We start from the raw sequence: 16,948 nt of genomic DNA, 5'->3' as shown, positions 1-16,948 counted from the left end.
ACAGCAGGCTCACAGCCCAATACTGCTTCACCACAGCTCCTGCTCATTGGGCTGCTCTTAAAGAATTACCTTAATGTTTATTTTGGTTTTGAGGAAGGAAAGAGTTCTTACATCCACTTTCCAGCTCTTCTTTTTAATCCTGAAGACCAGGAAATGCTGTTTGGTGGTGGTTTTTCCTTTTTTTTTTTTTTTTTTTTGGGGGGGGGGGTGGAGGGGGTTGCTTTGTTCATTTGCGTATTTGCTTTACATTGACAAATCAGATGTTCTTTGTCACACCAACCTCCACTCCAGCATGTCTTGTCCAGGGCCCTGGTGGCAGTTCCAGGGTCGTGACCATGCAAGCACACAGAGACTCGAAGGGCTTTGCTGCTCTGTGCCTGTGCATCCTTCCTTGGTGCATCTCAGCAGGAAAATGGCAGTTTTCCAGATGCTACAAGGGACTTGAAACCTGTTACTGAGAGGGGCAGTTGGCAGCTTGTGTTTCACAGAAAGGACCTGGCCCTGCCTGGCCCAGCTGCTGCTGAAGAGGAGGAGGCTGAGCCCAGGCTGGGGGGAGGAAGGAGCTTTGGCTCTCGGGAGATGCTGGATTATTATCCTGGTTCTTCCTGCATAGGCATTTCTGGGAAAGTTCTCTTCCAAAGCAAGGGCCAAGCCAGGAGCTTGCTGAGCACACTGGAGTGGGGCTCTTTGCTCCAGGGCAGGCCACAGCCTGTTTGGGCATGACCAGAGAACTGAATGTTGCCCAGTTTTCCAAGGGCTTCCTTCCCACTCTAGTATAGTCTCTTGTCCTCCTGGTACCTTGATCCAGGCTCATTCCTAACTAAGTCCCTGTTGAAAAAAGCTCTCCCATCTAAAAACACAAACCTGTGGGCTCATTTTAGTAACACTCTCACTTCCCTTTTTAGGGTCTAAGGCTCAGCTGATGACCTACAGCCCAGTGTGACAGTGAGGATCATACACGCTTCAAAGGGTGGGGCAACAGCTCTTTCTCCAGTCTTTGGTGCTGAATCCTAGGAATGAGATGCTCCTTCATCTTCATTATGACCAAAACCCCCAGTCATTCTGCAAACATTTAAATATCCTTCTATTGCCTAGGATGAACTCTACCATCAACACTACCATCTTACTCTTTTAAGGTGAATTACAGAATGTAAGTTCTAGTATTTTTTGTTCTGGCACCTCAGTAATTACATTTTCAGCAGATTCATGAAATTGAGTGTACTCAGGTAACCAATCCTCAGCAAGAAATCCAAAGCCATGTAGTGAACTGCCAACTCTTAAGTTATTTCTAGAAGGGTTTTTAAAATCACCATTAATTGTTTACTAATACAAACAATACAAAAATTCTGGAAGTTACACAATAAAGTGGTACAAAAGAAACAAGTGTGTTCTGATGCCAAACACCTGGGCACATTCAGCATCTTAAATTCAGCTGTAGTCCCAGTCAAATGGAGAAGAGAGAGGAATTTCCATTTCATTCACAGCAAATTCATACAGAATGAAATTCATAACCAGAACCAGTCAAAAGCCATTGAGTGGGTTTGCACAGCAGTTTCACTCTCTCATCAAAGTTCTTTTGCTTTCAGCTACATTTAGATGGCACTGAAATAATTACAACAAAGAAATGTGTCTGAGTTGTGCTGTGTTTGAGTGCAACCTACAATTATCACTTAAAAGGATGATTTAAGTTCACATTTACATTGGCAGTGATGATTCAGATGAGGAAGGACAGATCTTTGCTCTTTGATTTTGGCTAGCTGGAGTCCATTCCTTGGTCTTCTGGCTCAGGAGGATACAGTTCATCCAAAATCAGCTCTGCACAAAACATAATAATGTTTCAGAGAATGATTTTTTTTCTTCTGTGTGATACAGTATAATTATAGCTGGTATCTGCACTTTAAAACATACTAGTAGAAGACTACAGCCAATACAATTTTTGAATGTGTCATGCAAACAGGTCTTTAGATTTGTGTTTTGTCACACAAACTTCTCTCCCTCTTTTATTTAATACCTTTTTTAGGGAAAACTTCCACTACCCCAGGTTGCTCCAAGGCCTGTCCAACCTGGCTTAGAACCCTTCAAGGGATGGGGCAGCCACAGCTTCTCTGGGCAACCTGTGCCAGGGCCTCCCCACCCTCACAGGGAGGAATTTTTCCTGCTATCTAATCTAAACTGCCTCCAGAGATCTGACCAACAACCAGCTGTGGTACTTGTTAAAAGAGAAAAGTGACAGAAGTGAAATTTTTACTTCTACAACATGGAAAAAAGCCAACATTTGACTGATTTTTACCTTCAGAGGCACTCAGTTTTTGAGTCTTTTTGAGAATGGCTCTTATGCCTGGCATGGCTTGGTCATATTGATGGAGAACTTCCAAACAGTGTTCATGGAACAGTTTATCTTTCTGAGACAGGCTGTGCAAGAGTAAAACAGCATCCCGTAAAAACTGAATAACTCGTTCCTTATGTGCACACAAGCTGGTCTCAGATCTTCTAATCTTCATCCACTGTCTGTGCAACATTACAATTAGTGCCTTAACCACCTGCAAGAAGAAAAAACAGTGCCTCAATACACAAAGTAAAAATATAGGAGCAGAAAACTTATTTCAGTATGAACTTTAGTGCTTCATCTCTTCAGACTTTCAAATTTCAGAATTTTTCTAGCAAGCCAAAGCAAGCTTCCTGGAAGGTGGCATCCTCTAAAGTACAGGACACTTCTGTTCCAATACAGAAAAAAAAATAAAAGGGGCAAAAAGCAATTTCAGCATTGAGAACTCTGAAGTTCTCAGCAGAACGTACCTCGAGGTTGCACTGACAGTCTGTGCCAGGAAATAAAACTGCTGGTCTGGAGCACCACATGCAGCGTGTCAGGAGCCTGACTGTCTGTTACAAACACAGGCTGTGTTAGAGTGAGTTGTGTGAGTTGCAGCTAAGAAGAGGTAGAAATGATAATGCATTGCTAGTTTCAAAAATTGTTCAGGGTTGGTTTTTTTTTTTTTTGTAACTGATGATCTCTTTTACCTTCAAAATTGTACAAGTTTTTTTTCCCTGTAACACTTCACACACACAGAATTTGCTTTGCACAGAAACCTTCTCAACTTTCTCATGAGCGAGGCTGACAAGGTCAGTGGCCTTTAATTCACTGCCTACAAATGATGTGTTTACACTTAATATAACAAGGCAGGTAGGGGCACAATGGAAATGGTTCAAAAATCTTTAAAATGAGGGAAGTAGAGCAAATAGAACCTCAAATAGGTCAGCTCTCTGTCTGTACAAACAACACAAATTAGGTTTAAAAGCTATTCTTTCTGTATATAACCATGACTGTTAGACAGCAAGTTAGCATTTCCATTGAATACCAGGAATATAAATCCTAAACCACTACAGAACACCTTTTAGATGTAATAAATACAATCAAAAGGAAACACATATCTTGCTTCTTTTTACTCTTCTATTGATCTAAAAGCAAAATAAAGCTTAGTGCTGAACCATCTGCAGCCATCCTAGGATCTTCCTTGGTTTTTTCAGTGACTTAAAAGACTGTTATGACCAGTGCTCTCTTTAAGGGTAGTTACTGATTCAGTTTCAAGCACGTCCTTTCAAAAATCAATGTAATTCCTAACTGCAAGCCCATACTTGCAGTTTTGTATTTCAGCTAGAGAAAGAACTTGTTTTCATTCAATTTGTGTGTTGTCCTGCTCCTCCCACTCCCCCAACTGGAAGGAAAAGGAAAGAGCACATGGACAGTCAGCCGTGGTTACCTCTTGCTCCAGCTGAAGCCAGAGCATTTCAGATGCTGATTTATCTGGTCTTGATGTTATGTACATGTAGAGTGCAAGGAGAAGGCAAGTGTCTGAAACAGAGAGAACTTTGTTCTTTTCCCAACCAGCCACTTTTTCATGACAAAGATTAATTCTATCAGGCAAGAAAACATTTTGAGTGCTATCCTAGGACTTGTACAGGCCCAGCTTCTTGTTTTACTTCACACATCTTCAGCAGTGCTGAGGAATTGGTATCCCTAAACTTCCTATTTGCCTTTGTGGTAATCTTGTCCCGGTTCATTCATAAGGAAGTGAACAGAGGCCATTTGTCATGCAGAACAACTGAAATCCCTAAAATCAACAGTGCCATGAGACAGACAAATTTAACTTCAAAACTCCTCAAAAGCCCCTTTTTCCCTCATCAGCCTTAAATACACAGTCTAGAAAGTGGTTTTAAAGTGGCTGTCAAAAGCACTGCTTGTAGACAGATACCCCAAGACAAATACTCTCCAAGTCATAACCAGAAAACAAGTTTTCAGGTAACATAGCTTTTTGCCTTCTGGGGTTTCAGCACCTTGGAGCAAGGCCTGTTCACATTGCTTTTAGTCATGGTAACAGTTCTCTGTGTCCTGCAGTCTTTTACCTGAATGAGAACACAGCTGAGCAACCAACATGTGGTGCTGAGCAAGAGCACACAGGAGTCTCACAGTCAGAAGCACAGCAGGCAGAGGGGTCCCGGGACACAGACAGCGCTGCAGTGTCTGGCTACTCAGTAAGTGCTGGAAACTTCAAAACAAAACTTAGTTAGGAATGGGAAGTGCAGTTACAAGTTGAAAATAGACTGTTTTTTTGTAGACAGCATCATAATGTGTGCCTTTTTAGCTATTCAGAACATTCCTGATCTCAAATCATCCATCATAAATACCAAGCATGCTGAAAAACAGTTACTTTTGGCAGTCAGTCTGCAGCTCACACTAGCAGTTTCACCTGCCAGAATGAGATCCTATGCTTTCCTTCCTTATGCACCTCCCAAAAAAACCCCAAAATGAATGTTACAAATACTCTGATCTGCATGTGGCCTTAAGAAGCTTCCTCACTTTTGATGTGGCAACAGCATCTGCTTCATATGAACATCATCAGCAAACCTTGTTACTGACAGGGATGATTATTACACTCGTTAACAGTAAAGGCAGTAGAAAGATCCTCAGCTGCTTCTCAAAGGTGATCTGAGATGTGATTTCTCTCATACATGGCACAACTTCTACTGAAATCTGCCCAGATGAGTTTCAACAGAGAATGAAAACCACTAAAGAGCAGACTCTGAAATAATTTTCAAGCTATTACTGACTTACTTTATTAACAAGTCCATAGTTGAATTTTCAGCTAATTTCACCAAAACTTTTAGGCTTTGGCTCAGGATATTGTCAGTCTGGGAGCCCCTTGCAGCAGAAAAAGCTAAAATCTGAAGCAGCTTTTTAAATAAAGAATGTTGAGCTCGATCATTATTGGGAGGATCCTGTGGAGCTGCAGGAAGCCCTCCTTGTGTCCTGCTCTCTTCTTTATTGTCACACTGATTGTCACATGACACATTTTTGTCCATCTTGGAAATCTGTTCATCTCCAGCAGCACAACTTTTTTCCACTTCAGCAGACAGCAGTGTGTGGACGACATCCCAGCTGTAGAACACCAAATAATAAAGGATCCCCAGTGATACAAGAGTCATTTCTTCAAGAGACAACCTGAAGTCCTCCTTGCTTGACACCGTGTTTGTGCTGGCTCTGGAAGCAGCAGCTGGATGGGTCCCACAAGCTCCACTCCCTGGTGTGTCCCGGAGCTGCTCTGCTTGGCAGAAGGCACCAACGTGGTGCTCCACCAGGGGCAGGAGATGCACAGCACCTCGGATCCTGCTCTGTGTGAGGGGCAGGAGCCCTCCCTGGCCTTCTGCTGGGCCTCCTTCAGATAATCCTTCATCCAGAGCAATCAAGTTCAGTCCTGTTATGGCCAGTTTTTGAGCTTCTTGCAGGGATACAAGAGGAGCGATTCCTTCTTGAGTTGTCCTGCTGCTGGGGACTTGTGTGAGCTTCCTGTCCAAATAAAAGTAAAAGGGACATGCTTCACAAGAAAAGGCAGAGAACAGAGTTGAAATCTGAGTTATCCATATTATGAATTGAATAATAGAAAGGACAGAGTACTGAGAGATGTCTGTTTCCAAAATAGGAAAAAAGGGGGAAATACATCATCCTGCTCCTTGATACCTGCATGGAAGAGCCATTTCAAAGCATTCTAGGTTTCATTACTAATAAAATAACCTATCAGAAAAGCAAAGGTATTTCAGGAACTACAGCCTAATTCTGTGAAGTGAAAAGCTGTTATCATTCATATCCAATATTCATATTTAAAATGCCTTACCAGGAAATATAAATACATCTTGGAAAATTGTACTCAAATTGTACATTACAAATTGAACACAGTTTCTATTCTGAAGATATAAAGCCAACTTTTAATCACATTTTCAACATTTTCTTCCCCCTTAACTCATGATCATGTTTCTGTGCTTCCCTCATTGCAATGCAAGCTGCTAACAGCTACTCCCAGGTTTAGTTCTGTGCCTTCCCCTAACAGAAAATTAACCTAATTTATCTCTTTGTGATGTTCCACTGTTTAGTATCTGTGATAATCAAAGATGCATAATGATGTTCCAAATTTTGCACTAAATGGCCTAAGCAGAGCAGGATGTACCACAGGGAATGAGCTGTCCTGCATGACCAAGTGTTTCTTAGTACAGAGAATGCCACTGTACTTGAACATGGCATACAGTTTAACAAAGAAAATAAACCTTACGTATCCAAAGAGTTGGGCGGCAACACAGCTCCAGGTAGAGGCTCAGAGTTGCTACTGAGAAGGTGGCAGAGTCCTAGAAATGACCCAGGGACAATGGGCTGCTTCATCAGTGCATTCAGCAAGATAGAACCTGGAAGGATACAGCATTTGGAGTAGCTTTGCCATCATCAACAACAAAAAACTAGTATTTCAAAAGATCAGCCTTCTTTAGAGTGCTCTCAACCTCAAAATGTTTTTTTCATTATGAATCTTCTTTCTTAACAAGATGATAATTTTCAGAAAAACGAGTTTAAAATATTTAAATATAAACCAAATTATATTTAGAGGTATTTTAATTATGATCCTATATTAGCAAAATAGCTTGAGCCAAGTGATCACACATCCCAGCTGTCCTGGTAACTTGCCTTCCATTTTCCACTCCAGACATTGAAATTATGTGATAAAATTCCACTGCCAACTGTAACTAAGATAGTACCCTGAAGGACTGTTGAAAATGCTTATTATAGTGTTTGGTTTTTTTTTAAGTACGCTTTCCCTGGTTTGATTTCTGCATTAACAGAATTGAGTTACCTTGTGTATTTCGTTTGGGGACAGAGTTGTAGGAACCATTTTTTCCTGTTGCTTTGTGCTGCTTCAGGGATGAAACTTCAGGAAGTGTTATCTTACTGTCTGAAACAAACAGGGATTGTGAGAACATAGATGTGCACGCAGCCTTTACACACACACAGCCACAGAGACAGATAATTTTTTATATATGTCATAATTACCAGGCAAATGAAGGCCAAAAGCCTTGCAGGGTTCAGAAGAAAAGTAAACAAATGTATTTTTTCAAACAAATAGGCATATTGAGCGTTGTTACCATAACAAACAGTAGCAATACTAATGCTTTCAGGCTACTGCATTCTTTTTTGCTGGAGTTCCTACTGCCCATATTTTCAGAATGAACAGTGTAACTGACAGCAACACCTCAGATTTTTCGTGACTTCAAGTAAGGATTAGTTGATGATACCACATTGCTTCCATTTATTCTTTCCCATTGCTATAAAAAAAAATCACTATTTTTGTTTCATATTATAGCAATCTTCAAATACATGCAGATATTGATTTCCTAAGCTTTACTCAATGAATTTCAATATACAATTTTGTGAGAATTACTGCCCTACATATAAAAGAGGAAATGAGTACATTGTTTCAGTTGCTTCTTTCAATATGGCTAAATATGTACCCTTTAAAATCCAATCCCCAAAAAGGTCATCTTTAAAGCCAGAACAAGAGTACAAAAAATGCATTAGCTGACTAGCAGACCAAGAAATAGGCAAATTATTTCCTATTCTTTATTCAATGAGAAAAGACAGATGAACAATTTGGATGTTTTAGTTCATCACACAATAAAGTTTTTTATTGCAGCCACTGGCCACTTCATCATTGACACCTTGGCACCTGGTACTAAGGTGTGAATTAAAATGATCTTCATGCAAATTTCAGTCATGGCTATTTAACTCCAGTTGATTTAAAGTAGAAAAAAATTTAAGCAAAACCAAAATAAAACAAATAACTGTGAACTGACTGCAACTGTTGACTCACACAGCACCAAAATCCTTCTCTGAGGCAGAACATTCACATGCAGCTAAAAATGTTGCAAGCTGCACATGGGTTTACCTTCTTTGATGGAAGTAGTTGGGGCCATAAAATTTCCTGAAGAACACGATGGCCTAGTGGACATTTCAGCATTGAAGGATTCCTTTGTAGGAAAAGATCTTCTTCCAGGCTGTGGAGAACATCCTTCTGATTTCACTTGTACTGCAATATTCTTTTTAGGGCTAAGATAAAAAGACTAATCAGTATTTCTTTTGTAATTATTTTATTAAACAATATGTTTTCTTTGCACTGATGTTTTAAAGATACTTCACTATAACTCCGAATTTCTGTCAAAGATACAAGGAAGGCTCTTTTTGAAAAAATTCCATAGATGTCATCAGACTTTTTTGGTTGTATATTTTAAAGACAACAGAGCTAGAGTTACATGAAGAAAGAAAACCTCTTCAATAGTTTAAGCACTATGTATTGCAAAAATGAACACAAATTCCTTTTCCAACCCTCCCTACCTTGTTGTTGGAACTGCCTGAGAAAGGTGTTTATTTCTTTCACAGTTCTGAAGTCGTGTTCTTAATTCATTCATTTCTGCATCCTTGAACTGCAGCTCTGAGTGCAAGGACTGTAACTGAAAGAGGAGTTCAGGACAGTTTTACTGTTACCATTCAGAGGCGGTGCAACTGCAGAGCAACTGAGTTACCATAAGAGCTCGAGATCACCATCTACTTACTGTGAACTCTGCACAAGATAGCCATTTTTATGAACATTAGTCCAATTAACACCAGCTGAGAACCAGGTGCCAGGAGTTCAGGCAAGAAGCTTTTGTGAGTGGCTAAGACAGAGCAAGTGCCATGCAGAGCATGGCTACAGTGAGGCTGTAACTGCAGAGCCAACTGGACAAAAGCAGCCACTGTCCTCTTCAGGGCTTGCACAAAGATGACTGCAACAGGAGTAGCAATCTGATCAGAGCCACAAAGCATGCTCTGTCACTTTTCCCCACTGTAAAATATATTCCAACTGCAATGCTGTTGGGATGGCTTTGAAAAAGCAACAAGTGAATGAAAACCTCTACCACCTGAATTTCACTCCTTTATTTTGGCAGGGGAAAAACCCTCAGCGAGTTCTTACAAATGCTTTCTTCTAGGTAAGAAAATAAAAGCATGCACTGTGGAAATTTCACACACATGTTCTTTGATTAAATGGTGTGTGACATCATTAAGTCATAAATCAGCTTCTGCACGTGATCTGCAAGTAACTGACATGTTTACAAACCTTTTTGGAGAACTCTTTTTCTTTTTCACTTAAAACCTGAGATTTCTGCTGCTCCAGTAGCAGGTATGATCTTTTCTGTTCCTCCATAGCATACTCCATCTGCTGCATTGAGTCACGCAGAATTTTAATTTCTCCATTTTTAGCAAGAATTTCATCCTGCATTTCTTTCAGCTGCAAACAGAGGAATTGCATTAAAGGACGGATATAGCCAAAAGTATGTCTTTGCATCAGTATGTGGTTGAAAATTAGGTATATTTGTAATTTCTAGGGAGAAAAATACTCCTGGTAACCCAGTTCATAAATTCTGCACATGTTGCCTCTAATCTTTCTCTGATTAAATCAAACTCAGATACTGTTTTCTTTAATATCATTTAAAATTACAAGACCATCCTTCTCTTTCCCCTTCTCTGCAATTACTTTTTTTTTTTTTAAGTGTTCTAGTCACACACATCAGTAATTTATTCACTGTTTGGATGATAACTGATAATTTAATTATACTATTGCATCCATCAGGACAGCCAACAAGCCACTCTGTCCCCAGACAGTATCTTCAGGACATACTGAGTCTCTAATACTTCCTGAGCAGCCACCACTACACAGAGACAAGACTTTGGAGGGATAATAAAGAAATTACTCAGAAAAGCAAGAAGAAAAAAGCAGAAGGACACTTCTCTACAACTGTAAAATTATGGTTTAACATGGTGTACACATAGGAGATTCCCTGATAAAGGTGGATATAACAGAGCTGGGGAAAATGCAGAGAAGGGAGGGAAGGATGAGAAAGGGAAACAGAGTATCTCTTTCCTTAAAGGACCACCACAAGGTAAAGTAACATAAAGTCACTTAGAAGTCATGTCAGGTCCTCAGAGCTTTTAAGTTGAACAAAACAACTCCAGCTGACTGACTGACAGGGCAGCGAAATTATTTGATAGGGAACAAATAAAACTGAAAAATTAGCTTTTGCTAATCTGCAATGACCAAGAAATAAAATACTGCTCTCTTTAATATTACGAGAGCTTTTCCTTGTATAATGATTTTAACACACCCCTGAATCACAAACATTATTGATCAACTTTATTAGAATTAAATGCTTGGATCTGGACTTACTCCCACCTTTCAGTTAGTCCTATCAAAAATGTGATACTCAGAGGAGAGGGGAGGATATTGCAAACCTTCTGTTTGACTTCTTCATGCTGTGTCTGCAGCACTTCAAGCTGGAATGCATCTCTCATCAGACCATCTTCTGCTCTGCTTCCTGCTGCAGGGAAAAGCCAAAATCTGAAGCACAGATGATGTACGTACATCACTGGTGACTCAACACCAAGGTTTTGTTATTTGTCATTGCATACATCTGAATATCTTAGGATTTTACTGTCATTACAAACACATAAACTGCCTCATCTAATCACCACAGGAACTTTGCTGGTGGTTGTGCATCAATTTTTATAAAAGAAGAACCCCCCTACTTCAAATTTCTAACCACAGAAAACCAGCGAGATGACCCACAGCAAAGGCAAGCATTTCTTCTGAGATAACTTTAGTTAATGGGCAAACAAGGGTTCACTGGAAACTTGTTCCCCTGGTGAGATGACAGATGTGAGGGTTGCTGAAACATACTTAGATTATTGACGCTCTCTAAGCTTCATTATGAAGAACCCCTGCTTTTGTTCTTTTCAAAGTAAACCTGAAAGTCAACTGTTAATACAAGGCATGCTATGCATTTAGTAGTGGAAATTAAAGGGAAGAATTCTGAAAGCCAAGATGCTACCAGAATATGACACCTAAAGCATGTTAAAAGTTTAGGAAACTAGGCTTTTTTATGTGGCAGGTTTAACACGCAGCACCCTCGTCCCAGGCTGGCATTACCTCCCCACACACCGGGGGCTCCTGGTGCCGTGAGATCAATGCAATGTGCCTGCTGGGATTGTTATTCTCGTTATTCCTCTGAATCCCAACCATCCCTCTGACACCGGGGCTACCACCGTGGGGTGCTGGTGGCCAGGGGGACAAGCAGGAGCACTCTCTTAAGGGAACTTACAGGAAAGATGGAGCAAGTCTATTTACAAGAGCATGTAGTGACAGGGCAAGAAGGAGGGGCTTCACACTGACGGAGATTTAGGTTAGGCATTAGAAGAAATTCTTCGCTGTGAGGATGGGGAGGCCCGGGCACAGGCTGCCCAGCGAAGCTGTGGTTGCCCCTGGATCCCTGGAAGTGTCCAAGGCCAGGTTGGACAGGGCTTGGAGCAACCTGGAGTAGTGGAAGGTGTCCCTGCCTGCGGCAGAGGGTGGGACTGGACGAGCTTTAAGGTCCCTTGCAACCCAGGCCTTTCTACGATTCCTAAAGGGACACCAAACCCTTTCGCAGCAGCGGGGCAGTGCCAGGCAGCCGCCGGGACAGACCGACCTTGCCGCTCGTCCCGGGGCAGCTCCGGGGCTCCCCACGCGTGTCCCGCGGGCGGATCCTGCGACAGCGCCTGCGAGGCCAGGATGTCGATCTGCTCCAGGTCGTCCGCCGTGAAGTCATCACTATCCCCGAAGGGGTCCACGAACCCGGTCACGGCGCTCTTGGGGCGCTTGTGCGGGGGAAGGCCGTTCCGGAGCGCCGGCGGGGCGGCCGCAGCCCCGCTCTCCCCGCAGAGCGCGGGGCCGCTCCTCTTGCGCGGCCCGGGCAGCGCCGCCATGGCGGGATCGGGACCCGCGGGGCCCACACGCCGCGGGGCCGCCCCGGCCACGCCCCCCCCCGCGCGCCGCGCCACCCGCCAATCACCACCGGGCAGCTTTCCCCGCACAGCCAATGAAGTGGCGGCGGTGCCAGAGCCGGCTGTAAGCGCCCTCGCGATTGGCCGTGGGTCGCCGACATGCAAGCTCCTTGTTTATTGGTCGGGAGGGAGGCGGGAAGGCTCGTCCCCTCAGCGGTGTGAGGGAAAGGCGGTGACGTCAGGCTTCGAGCGGTGACGTCGCTGCGAGGGCTGGCCCGCTGACGTCACACGTCGCGCGGGGCCCTGGCTTCATCCCGGGCACGATGGCGTCACACCGGGGCTGGGAGCGCGGCCGTGGCACTGCCGGCCACAGGCACAACTGCCCTTGGTAACCTGGGACCTCTACGAGATAAAAGTGCCGGGAAAGCGCAATATTTGCAAAAGTCCTGCGCTGAACCTCCGCTGTTAACTTGCTTTTGTAATCGTATTTTGCCTGGTTTTAAAGGTGGACTGGAAAATGGAGTTTCCAGCTCCGTATAACTCAGGTGGGTGTGAGGTTACAGCTATGTTGATAAACCTTTTAAGTGGACACTAGACCATAGTCCTGCAGCACATTTTAAAAACAGGATAACAAATTATTTTCATTTCTATAAACCAGTTTACAAATCCCTTGATGGTCTTTTAAGTGAAAACCACTGTGTTAGTATGACAAATTTCCAATTCTGTCAGAGAATTCTGATTTCTCTTGTTCATTTCCCTATTTCGCATTACACGCAGGAAAATTAGATTATTAGTAGGGTGTAATTTTCTTTAATCCATGCACAGCCTGTGGCGAGCCAGCAAGGCCCAATTAGAAAGCCCTGAGGGTGATTGTTCCCAGCTGTGCCAAAGGGGCAGCAGCTGATCCCTATGGAATCAGCAGGTGGGAACAGCTGCATCTGGTCAGCTCAGGTGCACAGGGAAGGGGCAGTCTCAGAAGGAAGCTGTGCTTGTATCACTTTAGTTTTGAGGTGCTGCTTGAAGGTGTTCTTTTTGTTTCTCTGAGAAGTTGTGTTTTATCAATTATGTACCAAACTGGGGAAATTGTGGATGGGTTTGATGCTCAAATCACTGAAGGTACTATTATTTATGTTTGGGATTATTCACTTTCTCTTTCTAGTGGGAATGGTAACATAATGTTTGTCTTTGTAGTTTAGCTATAAAGAAAATGTAGTTCTTGCTTTTAAGAATGGTTTTATTTCTTTTTGTTTAGAGAGAGATACTCTGATAAGATGGAGTAAAACCAAAATTGCTTGTTTAATTTAAAACTTCTCCTTGCAATTTCTAGAGCTCTGTTTCCACTGCCTATATTTGTAGAGACATATATTGAGAGCTTAATTTAAGTAATCTAAAAGGAAATTGATTTAGACATTACTTGGTCTTAATTCTGGGGTTTGGTTTTTGTTGGGGTTTTCTTTGTTTGGTTTTTTTTTTTATTTCTTAAGAAATGAATAGGATTGTGCTATCATTACTATTTTTTTATTATTGTTGCTTTTAAATAACAGCATACTGTTTGGGTGATATACCTTCAGTTTTACTTTCTCCTCTTCCTCTAGCTGAAGTTGAGGAAAAACAGAATGATAGAATGCTTGCACAAAGTTTATTTTTAACAAGATAAACCAATACACCAATTCTGTTTTCCTCTACTCCAGGTGTTCCTGCTGAAGAGAAAATGACTTGCAGAGGATCAGAATAACAACAAAGTAAGTCTGAGCTGTAGAATTAGCTTTAAATACAGCTGCCTGTGGAACCGTTTTTGGGCAGGGGGATGAAAGTCAAACAGTTACCTATCTGCTGATTTCTTATCTTTCTGTGTCTTGCTTACATTGAGTCTTAAATCTGAAACTCCCTGAGGAGAACACGAGAAATCAAAGTGTGACTCCAGCATTACCTGAAAGCTGTGGCATCTTTTGATCTTTGTAGCCAGAATTTCTATTTCATTTGAATGTTCCACTAAGGACTAATGGATCCAGGTGCCAGACCTCAATCCATGTGAGCAGTTTTAGCATTGCCGTTTGACTCTTGCAATACTTTTAGCTACCTTTCATTTGCTTCTTTCATTTGCTTTCTCCTCCTACCATTACTTTAGTTTCTCACAAGCAAGTTAAAACCAGGACCCTTACTGTCTGTCCTGGCTTTAGCAGAATCTTGTCTGTCTGACCTAAGAGTAAAATCACTGGGAAAACTGGGAATTTGTGCCTTTATTCATATAGGCACACACACTGTGGAAGGGGGGGAGCTCTTTAGCATAATTAAGCATTAAGTTTAATAACTTATGACTGGATTTGGACAGTTCTTAGTGCTGTAAATTGTATGTTTATTCTTAATGCTAGCAAGAATTCTCTAAGTCCAATGCAATTGTTGGGTTTCTGTCCTGTATTTTAATGAACCTGGACAAGAATGGGTTTGTGTTCTGATTCTCAAAACACTGAATAAATCAAAACTGGAGTAAGTGGATGGCTAAATCAGTCCAGGTACCAACAGAGATTATTTTTTTTTAGCTTAATTCCTAAAATATGAGATACTGAAATGCCAGTGGGACTTCCGTGAAAGTTTGTTCTAACAAAATAGCATCTTGATCCAGACCTGAGAGCTGGTTAGGAGAGAAGTACTCTGGGTGCTGGGTAAATGTCAAGAGTTTTGTCATTTGCTGGTAGAGGGAAAGGAAATCCCACACTTCAAGGATGACCTCGGAGTTGTATGGCTGAGATGGTGTGGGGGGGTTTGAGTCTGTGTTAGTACTGGGTCCCGAGAAACGAGAGGGAAAAGGGAGCGAGGCAGGATGACGGCAACGTCTGCCTGGAAGAGCGCTGGCGATGGAGCGGCCGGTGGGCTGAGCGGAGCCGGCGCGGGCAGAGCCCGCTGCGCGCGGCCGCGCGTCTCCCCCGTTATCTCCGTTGGGCTCAACGCGGCCGGGGCGGGCTGTCCGTGTGTCGGGCTGTCCGTGTGTCGGGCTGTCCGTGTGTCGGGCTGTCCGTGTGTCGGGCTGTCCGTGCCGGTCCCGCCCCACCGCCAGCACAACAAACCCGCCCCGTCCCGCCCGCGCCGTGCGGCTGTTGCGCGGAGCCGCCCCCGGCCGCGGGGGCCGGGCCGGGCCGGGCGGCGCTGGCAGCGGACATGAGGACCGAGATCTCCACGGCGGCCGCGTTCGTGACCCGCCTCCTGCGGGCCGCCGGCGGGGTCGGCGAGGAGCAGCTGCGGCGCTTCTGCGAGTGCCTGCAGGAGGCGATGCGCGGTGAGTGCCGGGGGACATCCCCCCCATCCCTTCCTTCCATCCCCTCCGTCCCTTTCCTCCACCCCCTGCATCCCCTGCGTCCGCGGGGTCCGGCGGAGCGCAGCCCCGCGCTGAAGCTCCTCTTTGTTCCCTCCCGCAGAGCACTACAAGCACCACTGGTTCCCCCTGGTCCCCTCCAAGGGCTCCGGCTACCGCTGCATCAGGATCAACCATAAGATGGACCCCTTGATAGGAAAGGCGGCGGGGATGATCGGACTGAGCCACGAGAGGCTCTTCCAGCTCTTACCCAGCGAATTAACGCTGTGGGTCGACCCTTTCGAAGTGTCCTATCGCATAGGTGAGGATGGGTCTATCTGTGTGCTGTACGAAAGCCCCCAGCCCGGGGGGAAGGCGGCCAAGCAGCTGGAGAGCAGGACCAGCTGCAAGGAGGAGTGGAGGATTGGCAGATCCAGCCCTTCCAAGAGTTACAACATGATGACCGTTTCTAGTTAAAAACAACTCTTCCCTGTACGATGTTGTATGTATCCCAACCTCATGATAAAGTTAAATGTAACAGCTTTTTACTTTTTATATATTTTTTTTTCACCCTGTAGTCACTAAAGTCGTGGTAGTACTGCCAAGTCCTTTGTGGCCAAGGGCTAAATGTATAAAGCAGTTCTTTACACTGCATGTTCCTTTCTGGGTTGTGTCCTGTAAATGCACTGTACAGTCGGTGGATTGTTTTACACATTTATATTTTCGATAAAGTTTTGGCTATTTGTAATAAAAAGCAACATTGTAGCACTCTTTATGATGGGCTTTAGTCAAAATTAGTACTTGCTAAAAAAAAAAAATCTGCAATTTGTAGAGCAATAACACAGAGGGGGGTGGGAAACAGATCTAAAAAACTGCACATAAATCTTTCCAGTGATTTGTCTGCACAGACTTCTCTCAGGGTCATTCAAGTTTGACTGTGAGGCACAAATCACAGAAATAACTCTTTATTTTTCCTTTTTCAAAGAATGCATTTATTTGAGGGTTGGCTTCCACCACACCCCAACATTTTAGCAAAAAGAAGTGGGGAATTAGTTGTCTTGTTATTTGTAGTTATGGGAGTAGAAAAATAAAGACTTGCTTAAAATGCTTTTGACTTGTTTTGGTTTTTTCCCCCCAGGCTTTTAACATTGCTCTCAAAGCTTATTCTATCCATTTGTAATAATTGCAAAAAGCTTTGTAGTTAGAGGTGTAGCTGTGGACATCCATCTTTATTTCAGATCACAACAAAACACTCTGTTTTGGGAAAGCTTTCTGGCTGCCTGTCTTCAGCTGAATAATCTGTGTAGAGCTGGGTGGGTTTTTTGGTACTGAATGGAAGGAAAGGTACTCTTCTAAAAATTTTATCTCTCGCAAAAAAAAAAAACAAAACAAAAAACTAAAACTTGAGTTTATTAGGAAATGGAGTTTATGTTTAAAACTGCAACTTAACACCATGTAGGAAGCTCGAGTGAAAATGATCATCAGTGCTGTAACTG

The 16,948-nt window shown here is 43.1% G+C and overlaps 3 protein-coding genes across 22 annotated transcripts in view; 2 read left to right on the top strand and 1 right to left on the bottom strand.

Annotated features, from left to right (window-relative positions):
- Window positions 1-1,263: 1,263 nt before the first annotated feature.
- Window positions 1,264-12,186, bottom strand: ATRIP (ATR interacting protein). 4 transcript variants are annotated; one of them, XM_069028135.1, is made up of 13 exons: window positions 11,869-12,186; window positions 10,637-10,722; window positions 9,465-9,635; window positions 8,705-8,820; window positions 8,259-8,419; window positions 7,170-7,268; window positions 6,600-6,729; window positions 5,111-5,842; window positions 4,402-4,544; window positions 3,759-3,850; window positions 2,797-2,880; window positions 2,291-2,540; window positions 1,264-1,815 (listed from the first exon to the last, which is right to left on the bottom strand). In XM_069028135.1, the coding sequence occupies exons 1-13, from the start codon at window positions 12,143-12,145 to the stop codon at window positions 1,754-1,756; spliced, it is 2,403 nt and encodes an 800-aa protein (XP_068884236.1). In that variant the 5' UTR covers window positions 12,146-12,186; the 3' UTR covers window positions 1,264-1,753. The 4 variants fall into 4 exon arrangements, with proteins under 4 accessions (XP_068884236.1, XP_068884237.1, XP_068884238.1 ...); XM_069028136.1 differs by having other exon boundaries at window positions 10,637-10,719; XM_069028137.1 differs by lacking the exon at window positions 11,869-12,186 and adding an exon at window positions 11,503-11,509.
- A 255-nt stretch (window positions 12,187-12,441) lies between these two features.
- The window catches only part of IPPK (inositol-pentakisphosphate 2-kinase), a 48,319-nt gene continuing 43,812 nt past the window's right edge, over window positions 12,442-16,948 (top strand). For 10 of the 17 annotated variants that reach the window (XM_069028154.1, XM_069028156.1, XM_069028155.1 and 7 more), the window contains exons 1-2: window positions 12,442-12,708; window positions 13,855-13,905. The gene's annotated coding sequence lies outside the window, so the exon portion shown is untranslated. Of the gene's footprint in view, window positions 12,709-13,133; window positions 13,280-13,854; window positions 13,906-16,948 lie in introns of those variants that run through there. The other 7 variants (XM_069028158.1, XM_069028157.1, XM_069028148.1 and 4 more) reach the window with 4 other exon arrangements.
- Window positions 15,199-16,561, top strand: LOC138117654 (protein BTG1-like). The gene is made up of 2 exons (XM_069028171.1): window positions 15,199-15,437; window positions 15,577-16,561. Exons 1-2 carry the CDS (start codon window positions 15,320-15,322, stop codon window positions 15,927-15,929), a joined length of 471 nt encoding a protein of 156 aa, XP_068884272.1. The 5' UTR covers window positions 15,199-15,319; the 3' UTR covers window positions 15,930-16,561.

Source organism: Aphelocoma coerulescens, chromosome 12, assembly GCF_041296385.1.
Source record: "Aphelocoma coerulescens isolate FSJ_1873_10779 chromosome 12, UR_Acoe_1.0, whole genome shotgun sequence".
Classification (NCBI taxonomy): domain Eukaryota; kingdom Metazoa; phylum Chordata; class Aves; order Passeriformes; family Corvidae; genus Aphelocoma; species Aphelocoma coerulescens.
Note: the sequence above shows the minus strand (reverse complement) of the source record. Positions and strands in the feature narration are given on the sequence as shown.

Bases quoted from the DNA above. Each gene is read 5' to 3' on its own strand.
- LOC138117654 (XM_069028171.1), top strand. From the start codon at position 15,320: ATGAGGACCGAGATCTCCACGGCGGCCGCGTTCGTGACCCGCCTCCTG. The intron at 15,438-15,576 runs GTGAGTGCCGGG...TCCCTCCCGCAG, and splicing joins CCTGCAGGAGGCGATGCGCG to AGCACTACAAGCACCACTGG.
- ATRIP (XM_069028135.1), bottom strand. From the start codon at position 12,145: ATGGCGGCGCTGCCCGGGCCGCGCAAGAGGAGCGGCCCCGCGCTCTGC. The intron at 8,420-8,704 runs GTAGGGAGGGTT...TTTTTATCTTAG, and splicing joins CAGGCAGTTCCAACAACAAG to CCCTAAAAAGAATATTGCAG. The intron at 7,269-8,258 runs GTAAACCCATGT...TGTTTGTTTCAG, and splicing joins AACTACTTCCATCAAAGAAG to ACAGTAAGATAACACTTCCT.